Below are 17,358 nucleotides of genomic sequence, written 5' to 3'. Positions count from 1 at the left end.
TTCATTTCTCCCACCTGCCTGCTATCCTTTCTTTCCGCTGCCCCAGCTCAGGTGCCGCCGCACGTGATGGCAGATGCCGGGGCTAGCAAAAATCTTTTACCTTCCTTTTATGTTATTTTAAATAAACCACTACCACTACCACTACCAATAGAGGCTGAACCTCTGATTCCACTGAAGATTGATGGCTGACTGTAGCTAAGACTGGCGGTTTCGTGCTAGATCTTATCCTGATTCGAACATAATCAGCCACGCACCTGTGCGACAATTAAGGGCCCACAATCCCCTCCAGTTTTTTCCCCTTGGATAACGACCTCCACACTACGAGGTACAGATGCAATCGCGAGTTGTGGGCCAACACACCAAAGGAAGAAGAAAGCGGCGAAGTTCACGGAGTGCTAAAATTTTGTCGCAATCTCCTATGGAAATTTCCTTGTTTATGCCACTACACCTTGGCCAATCCCACCATGTGGGTATGTGCCATGTCTTAAGAGGACGAAGAAGAAGAAGGGGGACGATGGGGGCCGCGGCCGAGGTGGCCTTCCGCTGCGGCCCAGTGGTGAACCAAATTCTCCTGTGCCTACCGGTGGAAGACCTCCTCAGCTGCGCGCGTTTCGACGCGCTCTGGGAGGAGGCAACCCTGCCACTGCTGGCCAAGAGGCTTAGATTCTTCGCGCTGCTTGAGGTGAGCCGGTCAAAGACTGTCGTGTGCCATGCATGCGTTTTACAGGTTCTCTCTACCGCCCCCTGGTGACGCTTTCGTTGGGCTACACCAGTAGCTCATTCGAGCTCCACCTTTTTCTCTTTCTCAAACTTCGATCTCAGAAGATCTCAAAATCCGAGAATTGCTGGTGACTTCGCAGCTCGCATCAATTTATCTAAATGGGCTGCACAATTTTGCTGGGCTGGAGTGTGCAGGAGCGTGCAGTACCAGTCACTGAGTTGAGTTTAAGTTACCGCTTATAGGCACGAATTATTCTGCATGGAAGAAAACTTCTTTGGAGCCGGCATTTTGTAGGCAATTTGAATCACATAAAGGGATTGTCTTTGCTGGAATCAGCGTTAATGTGATGACCATCCGTAATTACAAGATTTGTAAGCCACTTATACGCAGTCTCACTGTTTGATTCCTCAGAAGGTAGAGCTACGTTCGGAGACAGCAATGCAAGATCCTAGTGGTTATACCATCTTTCACTTTTGAACGAGTGGGTCCTTCCAGACATTCTCTATTGTAGTAACACTGCATAAAACTGTGACGGCCTTGCTCAACTGGCGAACAGGAAAATAGACAATTTGGCCAAACAAAGTTCAATCACACACTCCGTTACTAACAAATTTGAGAAATCAACCCCTGATATATAGAGTCGTCATCGCTCTGACTTCGGTGCCTACAAATGATGATGGAGGGTATAGTTCCTTCAATGTCTAGGAGTTGTGGACAGACCATTGATCATGCCTTTTTTCATAGCCCGTGCCTGTATAATGCTAATCTGTATAAAGATTTTGAACGCATGTTCTAATTTCCGCTTCGCATGCTCCACTTTGAGTTATAAAGAATATATTTTTTTATTTATTGTACACTCTAGAAGAATGGGATGGGTTTACTGATGCTAGCGCTTATAGGCACATGCCAGCAAACATGTTTTATTTAATTCCTGGTGAAATGTATAAGGTACTTAGAAACTCAGAAGTGTTCACTATACATCACAAAATGCTGCATTTTATGGTGTACAGTGTTAATGATGATATACCATGATGAGTGCATTTAACAATCCCTGTGGTCTCAGGAAGGCGATTTCACTCTCTGAAGGTTAATGAATGGAAACTTGCTGACTCTTCCCGAACAGTGTGACTTAGTGCGAGCGGTGAAATTCAAGAAGCATGTCTTACAGAGATGGGTTATTGTTGATTGTATGAAATAAAAAAAGAGCTGAAAAATTTTCAACTGTTAAGATTCGCACCTTCGTTTCCCCCTGCCAAGCCAGGATTTTCCATTCAATTCTGTTCCGCTTAAAGGAATCAGTGTACAGTTCAAATTTTCTGGACAAGCAACAAAATTTAAGTTATGGAAAGTCTTGCACCTGCGCGTGACCTTCCGGGGATAGTGTTTTGGAAACTTACGGGTTAATGTTGACTATATGAGGCTGCTTAACGCTCACGGACGTTGCACAGAAAACGGGCGAGTTTGCACTTAGCCTCCAGCTAAACTGCGGCCGCCGCGGCCAGGTTTCGATATCGAGACCCTGGGCAGAGCATTCTAACGCCTAACCTACTGCACCAACACAGCGGGTAAAGTCCGAGAGAAAGAGTGAAGCGTTCTGGGGAGTACAATGCTTCCATATAATATGGCACGATAGCTGCATTTAAATAGGGTGCCATAAACCAATGCATAAATCGCAATGAAAGACAGAAGTGCTCTTTATGTTTTACTCCTCAGATATAGCCACATGTTCGAGAAAGTTGCGTCAGGTTTGATGTGTTGAATTCGTTAATTTTTGTTAGATGATAGCTCCCTTTTCATAGATAATGTATTACTTTTGCGATTGAGCCATTAGTGGGCAGCTGTCAGAGCGGTAAAAACTGAAGATCTGGGGCCGCATTCCTTAAGCTGTCCATTTTCTGTTGCCCATTTCGCGCCGGTTTGGTCCCCATTCGATGGTCACTGAGATATACCGTTGGCTTTCAAAGGTATGTGCAAAACGACCCGAGCATTGGGTTATTGGCGACTGGACCTCTCGACTGGCTGCATATCGCATCCAACAACAGCCAGTGTTGCTATCTCGTCGTCTGCTGTTGAGAGAGGGCTGCCATGCTTCCCTTGAGCGCTCGAAAGCCGCGGGTATACCTTAGTGAGCGATGACAGATGACCAAATGGACGCGAAATGCACGACGGCAAATGCATTTTTGGAATACGGCCCGTGCAGAACAGTTTGAAAGCAAATAATATGGTAGCTGATCATACCTCGACGCAAACGCTATACATTGAATCACATGTTGCGTTTTGTATTTTTTTGAAAGGACAATGCAATTTTTTATTATCTGTCCCTAACCGCCTTATCCGGGCTAAAGTATAGCAGCAGTCATGACATGAGTAAACAGAGAAACAGCCTAGAACGGTTCAGCCTAAAATTAAAAGCACAGTGCCTATATATGTACCATTTTGCTTAAAGTCTCGCACTCATTGCTGCTGGGCCCCGGCGCGGTGGCTCAGTGGTTAGGGCGCTCGACTACTGATCCGGAGTTCCCGGGTTCGAACCCGACCGCGGCGGCTGCGTTTTTATGGAGGAAAAACGCTAAGGCGCCCGTGTGCTGTGCGATGTCAGTGCACGGTGGTCGAAATTATTCCGGAGCCCTCCACTACGGCACCTCTTTCTTCTTTCACTCCCTCATTTATCCCTTCCCTTACGGCGCGGTTCAGGTGTCCAAAGATATATGAGACAGATACTGCGCCATTTCCTTTCCCCAAAAAACCAATTATTATTATTATTGCTGTTGGGCGCGGCACCAGCTGCCGCTTTAGGTGTGATGCTGTGTTACAATAAACTTTAAATAAGGATGAGGAAAATAAACACACTGGAGATGAGCGGCACTTTTTTTCTCTCTTTCTGTCCCTTCATCCCTCATTAATTACCTCCTATAAGGTGACGTTTGGGTGCGTGCCCCGAGTGGGATAGATTTGCCCTACCTTTCGTCCACTTATAAACCCCTAACCTGGAATAAGAAACGCATTTCTCGTAATCCTGCTTTGCGCCCGTCGTGGTTGCGCTTTGAAAATCAGGGATGTAACTTTAAACTGACTTCAATTGTTTTAACACCATAACACCGATGACTCCAGAACTTGCTAGAATAAACTACTACTGTTAATCAATAATCCCTATTAAGTGTGGTCTCTACGTCAGGAGCCAACTGCTACGGGCTATTTTATTTAGCTGTGCTTTACAGCAAGTTTTTTTTTCTTCTACATCGCAGCTTTCCCGAAAGCCAAGCGTTTTCGAGCGCCCTCGGTGCACTGGGCAAAATTACGCACCGTTGAGCTCCCTATCGAGACGTCTTTTCCAGCAGTTAGCCAAAGAGAGGAAAATATTTAGTTTTTGGTTTTTACACGGTTTAACGTCCCAGAGAGACTCAGGCTATGAGGGACGGTGTAGTGGAGGGCTCTGTATAGTTTCGACCCCTGGTGTTCTTTAACGTGCATTGGCATCGCATACTACAGGGGCCTCTAGTCGGATGCACCTCAAGTAGTAAGCGGCTATTCCCTGTCAAAGGACCCCCTTTCAACCAATTGCGCACGGTCGATTCTTATGACCCAGCTAGCGTAACAATGCAGGGTATAGTTTCCTCCCTCCGTGGTCGAGGATAGTTCAATCCCTGTTTTGTCGTGCAACACACCCTGCATTGTCGCGCTAGCAGGGCTATCAAAATCGGCCGACTCCATTTACTGGAAGGGGGTCCTTCGACAGGAAAAAGCCGGTTCGTTCTTGAGCTGTGTCTGACAACAGACTTTCGCCTTCATCTAAATGCGACCACAGCAGCCGGGATCGCACCTGCGTATTTCGCGTCAGCAGCCGAGCACCATAACCACTGAGCCACTGCGGCGGCCTAAAATATTTTTCTATAATAACGACCAACATCATGACGTCATAATCAAAGGTATTTTTCAATGCCGCTCGATTATAACGTATATTACCGAGCACACATATCATCCGTGCTTACGGAACATTAATCGGAAACTCCATAGGGCTTAAAATGCTTATTCTTCTACTCCTGTTGTTACAGGACAAAAACGACATTTCGCACGTGAGCGAACCGTTCGCTGGCGAGCTACAAAATCGGCTGCGTGTTTCTAGACGAGCGTGGAGGCACCCCGCCGTGGCGATCGTTTTGTGCTCGGACAAACATTTCGGTGAGTAGGAACTACGTACTGAATCCACCCGGGATGAATTTTTCAAAAATTAGTTTGAAAAAATTTCTGTAATTCATACCGTGCGATAAAAAGGACGGTGCTTCAACGTCTTCGCAGGCTACCAACTGCCCTAATCTTTAAAAGTGGTCTTCGCTCAACTGGTTGGCAGACAACAGTTTGGAAACAGCAGCAGAATCTTATCAAAAACTTAAAGCGCGAAAACATTTGTCCCGGTGAAATTGAACGAAAGTACATTCTCGCCGAGTGAAAAGAACTCTGCAAGATGTTTGCACCAAGCTAATCGTCTCAAGACTACATCGAATCATCTGCATAAACGCTGAGAAATACGCAACCCCGAGACCGCAATGCATTATTACACAAACGGCAAACAAAGATCTTTCTGGCTTGACGTGTGCTTGTCATTGCGTTGTATGCTTTGCTGTAATAATAATTGGTTTTTGGGGAAAGGAAACGGCGCAGTATCTGTCTCATATATCGTTGGACACCTGAAACGCTCCGTAAGGGAAGGGATAAAGGAAGGAGTGAAAGAAGAAAGGAAGAAAGAGGTGCCGTAGTGGAGGGCTCCGGAATAATTTCGACCAGCTGGGGATCTTTAACGTGCACTGACATCGCACAGCACACGGGTGCCTTTGCGTTTTTCCTCCATAAAAACACAGCCGCCGCAGTCGGGTTCGAACTGTAGTCACGGTGCTGTGTACAAGCTGGGTAAATCCGAATTCCCACTTCACACCCTGCTACCTAGCATAGCTGCGTCAGGTACTCTCTTAGGGCAAACTGCATCCACGTCGTATTAGAGACTTTTAAGAATAGTGTGATGCTATCGGCTAGGGGAAGATGGGAGTATCAGGGCGCCAATGCGCAGGCGCAAAACAATAACTGAAGGGAGGGGCGTTATTGTCCTGTGCCTGCGCACTGCCCCCCGCATTTCCCCTATGCCCCTAACCGATAGCGTCACACAATTCTAAAACTCTGTATTATTTCTATTCCCCCGTTCCCCTGATGCCAGGAGATAATGTTCCAGAGGCGAGCCTGAGCTATGAGGGGCATGCCCTTTACTGAAATTTGAATAGACAGTCTTAAAGCAATCTAAAGACCGTCTAAAAATGGTGCAAAGACGTGCCGTAGTGTGGGTGTTCTCCTCCAAGCATCTTGTCTACCGAGGCAGCACTGTACTTACATCGAATCGGATCAGATCAGATCAAGTTTATTTGCAGCACTGGTGCAACGTTGGTAGAGAGAGACGGGCTAGTTGGTGACTATTAGCAGAGTGCATCTTGAGTTGAAGTTTCGCGCTCTGTCCTGTTGGTTTCTTCCTCGTCCCATGTCTCTTTTTTTGCGCGGTTTCAAGATGCAATGTTGACGAACGCCCTGGCAAAAATCTGTGAACACAGCTTGACCAGACCAGGGAACCATTTTGTTAGCAGCGACATTTACGGTACAAAAAGCGTTTGCAGGAAGAAAATAAATATAAAACTGCTCTACGAAGATATGACATTACTGCTATAAAATGTTGTACATTGCGACCGAGAGGAAAAGGCAAACTATAAAATACAGACACTCCGTATAATATTGAAAAAGGTGTCCGCGAAACTTCATCAAAAACTTAGCAACAAATATGAAACGCATTGTGTACGAGTCACGTAAATGGAAACAGCAAAATGTGTTTTCAGCTCATTAAGAAGAAATGGTAAGTTGCGCTTCCATGCTTGTCCACGATAATTTCTGCGCCGCCTCGGCACAAAGCATTCCTCAGATGCCGTGGTTCGATGTATGTGAGTTTGCAGTGTAAAAGTACACAATTTCTTTAAGAACTCCTGCAGCAACATAAGCTTGAAAAGTGCAGTAGGCACAATAGACGGAAACTGCAAATTTCCTGTATAGTACCTTAAATTCAGCAGTCATCAGTATGGCGGCAGTACGGAGCGTTAGCAATGCAGTGGAAAGCTTTTTTTTTTTCTCGAGCCTATGAAGTAATTTCTTGTCAGTAGTCGTAGCCTAAACTAACAAGTAATATGTGGGGCCGAAAGACGAAATGAAACATTAAAATTTTTAACGTTTACTGAAAAAGTATCCTGAGATCGATGTAGTAAGCCAATAACAGAACACAACTTTTGGACCGGTTGCTGAATGTATGCATCCCAACGTACTCGGTGCAATAGTATCAACCAAAAACACTTCTGCTATTTCACTATATCGACAGGAGAGATTCCCAGGCGCAGGCCACCATTCAAACTTACTAGTTTGTTCTTCCAGCTGAGTATAGCTTTTGATTTTTTAGATTATTCTTACATTTCTTAGCTCGATCAATCGAGAATCTTGTAGAGGTGATCACTAGTGGTATGCAACAAGTGGGAAATACTATCTGATGTGCAAAACAAGCTGGTATCGTCTACGTGCAAAACAGATTTGGCACGGGCGTCAAACAGCGTCATGCACAAAGAAGTTAAACAAAAACAGTCCTAACACTCCATGCTTCGAGGTGCGCAGCATAGTATTTCTTTAAATGATGACAGATTGCCGTCATGCTTCTGGCAAGATATGGTCTTACCAGCGAGTGACATACACCACAAATGACGTAATGATGTAGCTTATCAAAGAGAACAGTATGCTTGAGGCTGTCGAAATCTTTACTATAGTATACAAATACCCCCAGCGTCAGTTTGTTCGCTTCTATAGATGCTTGTATTAATTCTTTTTGTACCAGGAAGGCTTACTCAGTAGAGCATCTTTTACGGAACCAAAACAACTTTCATTAACAATTTGTGTTTTGAACAACTGGGGTCGAGCCGAGACAGTATAACTTTTTCAAGACTTTTTGAAAAAACTTCGAAAACCTATGCTGATCGGTAGTTGGCCGCATCATTTTTTTTGTTACCTTCAAATATAACTGACCCCTTTGCGAGTTTCATGCTGAGCGAAAAACAACCTTACTGCAAAACATGGTTATCAGTATGCACGAGACACATTTATAATCTTGGCAGATGATGCCAAGAACATGTTTGGCGGGTGGAATCTAGATATTATTTATGTTAACGCTTTGACTGTTTTTTAGTTACGTAAATACGTTGTAAACTTCCGGTGTGTTCGTTGGCACAGTAAAGAGAGTGTCACACACGTTTTAATCAAGGAATGATGATGTTTCACGAGGAGCAGCATTGTTAGTCATAGTACTGACGTAATGCGTGTTAAAATTCTCTGCTAGAGCGCCTTTGGCTAGAAGTTCACCCTATATGAACAGTGATCTGAAACTTATCAGGTACAGCCGTGCGCAGACTGAGTGTGTCGTTTACAATCTTCCATATACGATCAGGACGAGATGTCAACGCGCCCTGAAACAGCGGTTGAAACTATTGAGTCAGCTTTCCTCAGCGCCGATGTGATTCGGTTGCATAGTTTCTCGAATTTCGCAGATGGGGAAGGCTTACACGTAGTTAAGAACAAAGCGAAAATCTTATCTTTCTCCTTGATCATTTTTAGCTGTTGGATGCCGATTCAAGGTTTTCCTATTGATCTTCGCTGCTTAACAGATTTAATTTTGAAACATGCATTGCATAGCTAGCAAAATATGATCATAAATGTATCATATGCTTTGCCACCACTACATTCTGCAAAAACCAGGCTCCAATCTCTGCTAATGATTCTGTTCCTAAATTCGACCTGAATTCTGGCAATTATACTTTGAAGAATGAACTTAGAACGACAAGATTTGGTCCGCGTTGCCACGTCTGTTTAAGCCATAAAAACCGGACAATGGCCACTGAGGCTGCAATTGACGGCGCCGGCTGCAAATACTAGTCTGTTCTAAATAGCAATCAATAGGCAAAAAAATAAATTAAGTAGTTGATGTGACATATGCGTTGGCGTTTTATTCACGTTTTGAAACCCGCCGGCTGTAAATCTTTTTTCGCGGTTCAGAATAATCGGAGAATTTTTGGTTACAATATACTGTGAAGGAAGTTCCTCAGCAACAGGGAACCGGGCGCAAAGCCAAGTGCGGACGCCTCAAAAATAGAAAAAGAAATTTCGTGCCTACGTATGATAATCGATCTGTGATTTACTAACTACCCTTAAGAGCTTCATAGAATGCAGACAGTAAGGCATGCATTCTGCACGGTATGACGCATGCATTCCGTATTATGACCTGTTGCTTTGAAAAGAGCATCAACGTGAATTTCTTGCCGCTTGTCTTCTTAGGCTTTGTCTTTTAAGCTATCAAAATTTTTGTTGTTGTTTATTCTCCTCAAGTTTGAAGTATTGCTAAGCTACATTCACTCATATGATGAATTTACAACGCTAGTCATCTTTTAGTACTTGTTTTTTTTTAATTTCTTTTTGCATCCTCTCTACGCGGGTTGAATACCCCAAGCGCCCCACTTTTTACAGGGTGTTTCACCTAAGACTTTACAAAATTTTTCAAACTAGGCTTTTTGAGTTAGAAGAGCGCTTTTTCCGGCATAGCGTTGTCAGCGGTGTAGTACATCAGAATACAGCTAAGATGTGCTGACAGCTGGCTGGTTAAAGAATATTTAATAGTTAGCTTTTAACTATCACTGTTAGGCTTCTTAATTATTGAGAGGCGTGTAGCGCGCTGTAAGTAAAATTCATATAATTTTTTTTTCGAATTACGAAAGCGCGGTTACCGTCAACGCTGTGGACCAATAAATTTTGGCTATTTCGACGAGTTATGTGCACTGGAGAGGTTGCTTAGCCTGCAAGCTTCTCTAAAGTGCATGTACTTTGGCGCCATGTGGGCAAAAAAACCCTCCTTGGTTTTGACGGCAGGAGTATGAAACCAGTGGTGAATAAAAAGAATCTACCATTTTTCAGTCCGCTCCTCCTTGACATAAATTCGTTTTTTGCTACCCAAGAGATATCAACATAGAATGAGTCAAACAAGCGACGCTTACTGAAAAAAAAAACAACAAAAAATGAATGCATTCATCCTTAATGTCTTTTTGAACATTGATGTCACTCTACATGACGATTATGAAACTCAGCAACGACAAAATAAAAAGAAAGAAAGTACGTAAGACGTCACCGTTTGATCATCATGATCTCATACCAAATCGCCCACCAATTTGTATTGCTATTCTACTTCACGTTTACTGCCACTCACCACGGGTGTTTTGTACCTGTGAAGTAAGACCCGCTGTCATTTGGACCCTGTTGCTTTTGCAGACACTGGCTGTCTGGCGTCCTGCTTCCCCGACGACACCAGCGTCGTCCGGATCGACGTGAGCGGTCCCACGTGGATGCTGTACCGCGGACTGGAGGAAACTAGGGCGGCTCGCCTCTGCGTTTTGGTATTGTTCGAGTCACTGGGAGCCGAGTTCGAGACCGAGTGGTCACCGTTCGTGTCATGCAGACGACCTGAAACCAGGGCTGTGCTATTCAATAGGCTAGCACGAAGGATAGACCCCAGCACATACAAGGTTAGCTTAAATGTCTTCATTCTCCGACTGGTTACATTTTTTTTTGGCAGAAGGATAGTTGCAACGATGAAGCAAGACGAGAGTGACAGGCACATTTTGTGAACGCCTACACAGTTAGTTAAAACATAAGATAGCTGGATAAGAAATTCGGCAGAGACACTTCAGACTGCATACGTGTCAGAATGCGAACGCAATGAAATTCCGAGAAATCCTACATCGCACAAGGATTATTAGTCATGGCTACGACTACGAAGAATTAGTATGTAACTTTGTACACACGTTGTACAACTTACATTACGTTACATGTAAAGTGTCGAGTCATGCTAAGTTGGTGAAGTAATGTGCTGAGCCATGCGTCATGACTACATTACTTGTTAAGCGCTGAGTCATACTATGTTGCCATATGATTCCGAGTCATGGCTAACTACGCGTAATGACTCACGCATACTTTGTATATACACCTTATATTACTTGCAAGTTGCTGAGTCATAATACGTTGCATAGTTATTATGAGTCATGAGTGATGACTATGACTACTAGTCATGAGTGTCATATGTCAAAGTACGTTACGTTTCATCACTCATGACTATACATATTCGCTTGCATGTGTTTCGACGTTGTACACCGGCGTTTTGACATCCTCCGAATTTCGTGCCATAGATGGCGGACGCCGGCTGTTGTTCTAATGGGACATACGTACTATAATACTCTCGCATTATGTCCATTTTTATTATGTGGACATTTTTAATGCGAAAGTACACTAGTCTCATTACGAGAAATACCGGTGGTGCGTGTGTTTTTGAGTGCGTTTGTAGATGGTACAGAGAATCCCAGCGATGGCAAGAAAAATAATGCGTTTTCATGAAGCAGCCTATGATGCACACAGCAAAGCTGAGCACCGCCACTTCAGAGAATTTTAATCATTTCGTTCGTCTATATATACTCGCCAATGGTTGACCTTCATGGGGCGCCAGTTTTCCTGACGTTCGTGCAAAAATTGTGACGCATCCGTTTGTCATGCAACGTTCCGGGTGGTGTTACACGCAGGCGTATGTGTGTATACATGCGCGTCTTAAACAACTAAACGTCTACGTCATGCGCCGACGACGTGAAAACTCGGCAAAGCTCATCGCCGTGCAGCGAGAGGGTCCGAACGTTTGTCGTCTAGTGCGCAACCAATACGCAAACACATGAGCTCGTAGGAAATATCTTTATGGATGCACACACATTGCGCGTAAACAATGCACCGAGGGACAGTAATGCTTTCCCATTCCCGTGCGCGCACTTTGTTAATAATAATAATAATAATTGGTTTTTTGGGGAAAGGAAATGGTGCAGTATCTGTCTCATATATCGTTGGACACCTGAACCGCGCCGTAAGGGAAGGGATAAAGGAAGGAGTGAAAGAAGATAGGAACGAATAGGTCCGTAGTGGAGGGCTCCGGAATAATTTCGACCACCTGGGGATCTTTACGTGCACTGACATCGCACACCACACGGGCGCCTTAGCGTTTTTCCTCCATAAAAACGCAGCCGCCGTGGTCGGGTTCGAACCCGGGAACTCCGGATCATGCTCTTTCTTCCGGAGTCCCTGCTTTTTCCCTTCCCATATGACGCGGTTCAGGTGTCCGCCGATATGTGAGGCAGATACTGCGCCATTTCCTTTCCCCAAAAAACCAATTTAACCTTACGGCCGCGGTCCGCGGTGTCGGTCTCCACGTCGCATGGATCCTACCTACCGTTCCGCTGAACGCATCAAAGTGCACCGGCGATTTATGAAAATTAGGTTTTGGGGGAAAGGAAATGGCGCATGCCGTATCTGTCTCACTGTATCGGCGGACACCTCAACCGCGCCTAAGAGAAGAGATAAAGGAGGGACTGAGGTAAAAAGGGAAGAAAGAGGTGCCGTAGTGGAGGGCTCCGGAATAATTCCGGCCACCTGGGGATCTTTAACTTGCACACAGCGCACGGTCACCTCAGCGTTTCGCGTCCATCGAAAGGCAGTCGCCGTGGTCGGGTTCGAACCTGAGTACCCCGGATCCTGGAACGGAAGGATTGACCTTGTGTATCTGAGAGGAAGCAACCAGTCTAAGTACTGTGTAGGCAGCATTGACACAACTTCGTGTTTCTTTACCGATCATCCGGCATGGTTTATTTCTGCCAAAACAATTGAATAAATAAACAATGTGTCTCGCCGAATACTTCTTCAATGCTTAACAATTTAGTCACAACAACAAACTCGTCAACATGCGTAACCAGAAGAGAATTACAGCTCTCGCTACGTATATCCAACCATAGCTGAGTTAAGCCACTGCCAATTTTTTTTCCCGGTGGACACCTCATTCACTTTGTGAGGGAGCGGAGTAATGTGGGAGTGAAAGCAGAGAAAGAAAGATGTGCCGTAGTGGAGACTGCAGGACAGTTTCGACCACCCAGGGATAATTCACATGCACTGACCTCGCACAACGCACGGGCGCCTTTTGCGTTCCGGCTCCATCGAAACGCGGCCGCCGTGGTTGGGTGTCCGAAAAAAAAAGGCGTGCCACCGTGTGGAAGATGAAGTAACGAGCGTTAGCTGTTTGTTTTACTAGACGAAGAAAACGAAGAACGCGCCCGTTGTCGAGTTCAACCTGTCAAGATACGTCGCAAAAAGGAATTTGCTTCGTTTGGAGGGGTCAAGGTGGGCCTAGAGTTCGGCTTGCGTTGCGATATGGTAACGCTTCAATTAGTAGCATGTATACAATGTGTTCAATGTACAATGTAGCATGTATAAAAGCATGTATACAATGTGTGCCTATTATTTAATTGTGATTTTTTTCCGATACCAAAAACCATAGGGTTTTATTTGCCTACCAAATTCGGTACACAAGTGCCCCCGTGTTCTCGGAGTATATGTATATAGCGGAACGAATGTATACACATATGGCGGTCCCGTAAGGGGGTAGTTCTCCTCCCGTATATAAGATATTTTTTGCGGGATAGGAAAGAAATCGACGGGAGGGCACAACTAATTTTAACGGCCGCCATTTTGGATTCGAGAAGCCGAAACTATGCCGCCATTCCGTCCCTGATGTCATACTCACATAGTTCCACCTTTATCCACCATATTGGACCGTGACATCATCATTGGCACGCGGCCGGTGGTTGTTTCCACAGTGTTGTTGTAGATGGCGCTAAAGGTATCAATGCGAGATGTGCTGCTTTCTAGTTGCTGCCACAGATGGCGCTGTGACCTGAGGATGATAGCAGACTTCACGAAATCTCGAAAAATGATGAGCAGTTGCTGCCACAGAAGGCGCTGTGATCACAGGGTGGCAGCAGACCCCACGAAATATCGAAACGTGATGAGTAAAAGCTAACGCTCTTAAAAGACACGGATGCTGCATATATTCGTTTTAGAACCGCAGTTCTTCAGACACTATGTTCGATAAAGTAGTCGCCACCAAAACGAACATCAATTTCCTACCCCTGTGGTCACCCACAAGTGGGCGAAAAATGCGGACACAGGGAAATCGCCATGGAACACATGCGCGCGTCATCGGCTGATTCAACGCGACGCGCCATGCAAGGAGAAATGTGTGCAATGCAGAAAATGTAAAAGCATAAAAATCGCTAGCGAGTCGCAAAGCCACCCAAAATAAAGCAAAGTAAAAATGCAGAAAATGTGAATTATAAAATCATTACCGAGCCACGAAAGCCAGCCATTGAAAAGCCAAATTAACTGGCGCTACTTTCAAGCAGCGGGATGCGCCGGAACGGAAAAGCATGACCCTAAAATAGCATTATGCTTAAGCAGTTCATCGCATGAGGCCATATGAGCGTCTGTCAATTTTTGTTTGAATAGTTTAGGCCATGGAGGCGAGCTCTGCTGGCCGGTGAAGGCTTGACGTTAACGAGAAATCAAAGCTAACGGAAGTGCTTTGAAGATGCTCAACACCAGGAAATTAAAATTGCTTTTTGTCAACTGTCCTACCCACTCTATAAAACTTTTCGTCAGGCATTCAGATCTACCATTACTTTAGTTCCGTCTTTCTTGGTCCCTCTTTTTATTCACATTACTTTTCATCTTCTTTTAACCAAGGTTAGAAATCAGTAACGTCAGGAATAGTCAGAAGAACACTTTCAACCGCAGTTCCACTCTATCAGTTCGTTTTGGGAGTACTATAAATCACACTACCTCATCATTTATGTTAATTATAGCCTGGTCTCATATAATATCAAGCATATTTTATACACCAAAGCTTTCTTGTTCCCAAACCTAAAATTATTTACTTCTATGGCATTACATTTTCTTATTCTATTCTGTACGTCACTCAATTTGTGAGCTGCTGCGTTCTGCAAACGTAGACTGTATTTTTGCACCGTCCTTCGTTTTCCGCAATATGATTTGTAGGGGGCACAGGATGCGTCAAGACCCGTTAGGGCTCCTTGTCCGCTACGCTAGCATATCAGGACGTTCTAATAAACTCATTTAATTTGATAAAGCATACAATAGATGAACATTTGTGCAAAAACAGTCACTTTGTTCGTATACCCATTTAGAATTAAAGTTCAGCGAAGTAAAGAATAATATGTTATAAGATCAAAGAGAAAATGATTTGCTGCAGATAAATCAGGGGCCTAAAATGACGGCTAGTGTACCAGGGCCAGCTGTCATTCAGCCGGTCAGAGGCGTGTCAAGCACTGCATCTGGTCGGTGAAGTTAGGTAACTTAAGCCTGAGTGATATCAGATGGCGTGCTACCCTATCAAAACGGGTATCCATCTGGTCTAAACGATTAGTTAAGTCATTACAGCACATGAACGGCTCATGTTTTGTTAGTCTTTGCGTATATCTGTGCCATTCCATTTTGGGGTGCATGTATAAATCTGCCGCTGCCTTTGCGCTAGATTACATGTTGGTTTTGAGGCAATCCGGGCTGAAAAATATACTTGGAATTAATTTCTCGCTGTTTGTGAACGTGCAGGTGACATTCCACCACCCAAGAACGAATGAACCAGCGCGCTTCGCCTTTTACGCTACCAGTGCCTTCACAGTGAGAGCATTCATTAACTCGCCGAGGATGGACTACATGGCAAGCTGCGTTCTGTGGACTCCTTGCTTGAGAGTTCTCAATCCTCCTTGCCGGAGCCGCTCCCTGCCGCACGCCTTCTGGGGTGCCGTCACATTCGGCGAGAACGTCCGGGCAGCATCTGCCAAGTACAAAGGGTTCACGACAGTGTTCCAGATGACTGAGCACTTGGAAATTGTGCGGAGTGGATTTGGAAATTTAGACAACGCTTTGGTCCTGGTATTTCAAGAAGATCACCTCAATAAGTTAGTAATGAAAGCAATACGTGATGTGTTTGCTGGTGCAGCGGCGATTTTGGGAACAGCGTGCTCGGTCGGTCTTGATGAAAGTAGTTACGTCTTTGTTTTCGAAGTAGGCGAAGACATTGAGACATCAGACACTCTCGAGACGCCAGTGATCGTTACAGTTTTAAACATTCCTTTGAAGTAGAGTATTGAATTCTACAGACTGCAAAAAATGCGCATTTAATGGAACGCCAAGAATTCATGCAAAATTAAAATGGCCCATGATGCCCCCGTTCGTCCCGCAATCGTAGCCACTTCGTGGTACCAGGTGCGTGTCTTCTTTGAAATTGCACATCGTTTTAGCGTAAAATTACCAGATTACAACAATTTCGTGATCTGAAATTATCTATATTATGAAGATAAAAGGGGACAGCGTTTCAGCGTCCCATGAGCGCTAGTTTTCTTCTTTTTCACATGAAATTAGCAGTACTAATATTGTCACTCTTACTTTTGTGTTTACGCGGTTTGGCGTGACGCGTTGCAGGAGCCTTGAACACATCGCATTGTGTTTGAGCGTTCTTGGCCAATGATCATACAATACAGGCCGGGCCAATTGTAGTGCATTGGTGCCCTGCAAATATATATTCTAGTAAATAGTTTGTAATTAGTTGTATGCCGAAGACACAAGATATTTTGCTTACAAAACTGTTCAATGAAGATGTATTGTGATTTTTGATGAACCTGCACTCTTATATGTTTCTTCAAGTCTTTGGATGAACATCTGCGCCTATATAAGTTATCCCATGGCCTTATTCGATGTAAGGACCGTGACATCGTTATTCAAGGACACAGAGTTTATAGCGCAAAGTAGGCACTGGTGGTGAAGAGACTTATCCGGTAGCGGTTTCGCTAGAAGCTCTGGAACTATTTTAGAAAGATCTTATATAAGTTAACCCAGTTGTATTAATGCTTGTTTATGCTCGAACAGTGACGAGTGAATGCATCTTCTCTCCTTTTTATTTATTTTATTCTACCTTTTCCTCACTGCATTCCTTCCGTCTTTCCCCAATGCAGAGTAGCATGCCAGCGATTTGTAACCGCCGGCTAAATTCTCTGTCTTTCCATTGAAGTGTTCTTCTCTCTCTCATGCTGATGTACGGTGAGAAAATTGTGCAGTCAGCGTAATGACAAGCCAGAAAGCATCGCTATTCTGGCAATTTGTTGAGGACCTTTGCGCTGCTTCTGATTCAAGTTTTTACGCTTTTTCGTGTACGCATGCGCATAAAAGCAGTGGTTCGGGTCTCCAATTTTGGCGTTTGCAACTACATCAGCGATCCACACGTCAATGTGAAATCTGTTATTTATTGAGGGGCACTCTTTTGAAGCATGCCGCCTTGAGTTATGAACTTTCGAAGAAAATCAGCGAAACTGCGTGCAGAAATTGTTGCGATGTGTATTTTCACGACAAAAATGTGCATTGCTTTACGAACGAATTCTTTATCTCGCGTTTTTAGCGGCGTGAAAGTGTATTTGAAATACTTTTTTTTTTAATTTGAGGCAGTTTTTCAAACTGCGCAATTTGAGGAGAAACCTTTAAACGCTCTGTGGCGACGCCATCCAGTTTTCGCGTTTTTGCAGTCAATGAAACCCACGCATTCTGGTTTTTCAGTGGGCGCTAGTTAGCCACGCCACTGACGAAAAATAACTCAC

The 17,358-nt window shown here is 44.4% G+C and overlaps 1 protein-coding gene across 1 annotated transcript; it reads left to right on the top strand.

The window, feature by feature from the left end:
* The first annotated feature begins 442 nt into the window (after positions 1–442).
* Positions 443–15,937, top strand: LOC144097384 (uncharacterized). The gene is made up of 4 exons (XM_077630113.1): positions 443–682; positions 4,774–4,900; positions 10,100–10,353; positions 15,320–15,937. Exons 1-4 carry the CDS (start codon positions 473–475, stop codon positions 15,851–15,853), a joined length of 1,125 nt encoding a protein of 374 aa, XP_077486239.1. The 5' UTR covers positions 443–472; the 3' UTR covers positions 15,854–15,937.
* Positions 15,938–17,358: the final 1,421 nt, after the last annotated feature.

This window comes from Amblyomma americanum, chromosome 7 (assembly GCF_052857255.1).
Source record: "Amblyomma americanum isolate KBUSLIRL-KWMA chromosome 7, ASM5285725v1, whole genome shotgun sequence".
Classification (NCBI taxonomy): Eukaryota; Metazoa; Arthropoda; class Arachnida; order Ixodida; family Ixodidae; genus Amblyomma; species Amblyomma americanum.
Note: the sequence above shows the minus strand (reverse complement) of the source record. Positions and strands in the feature narration are given on the sequence as shown.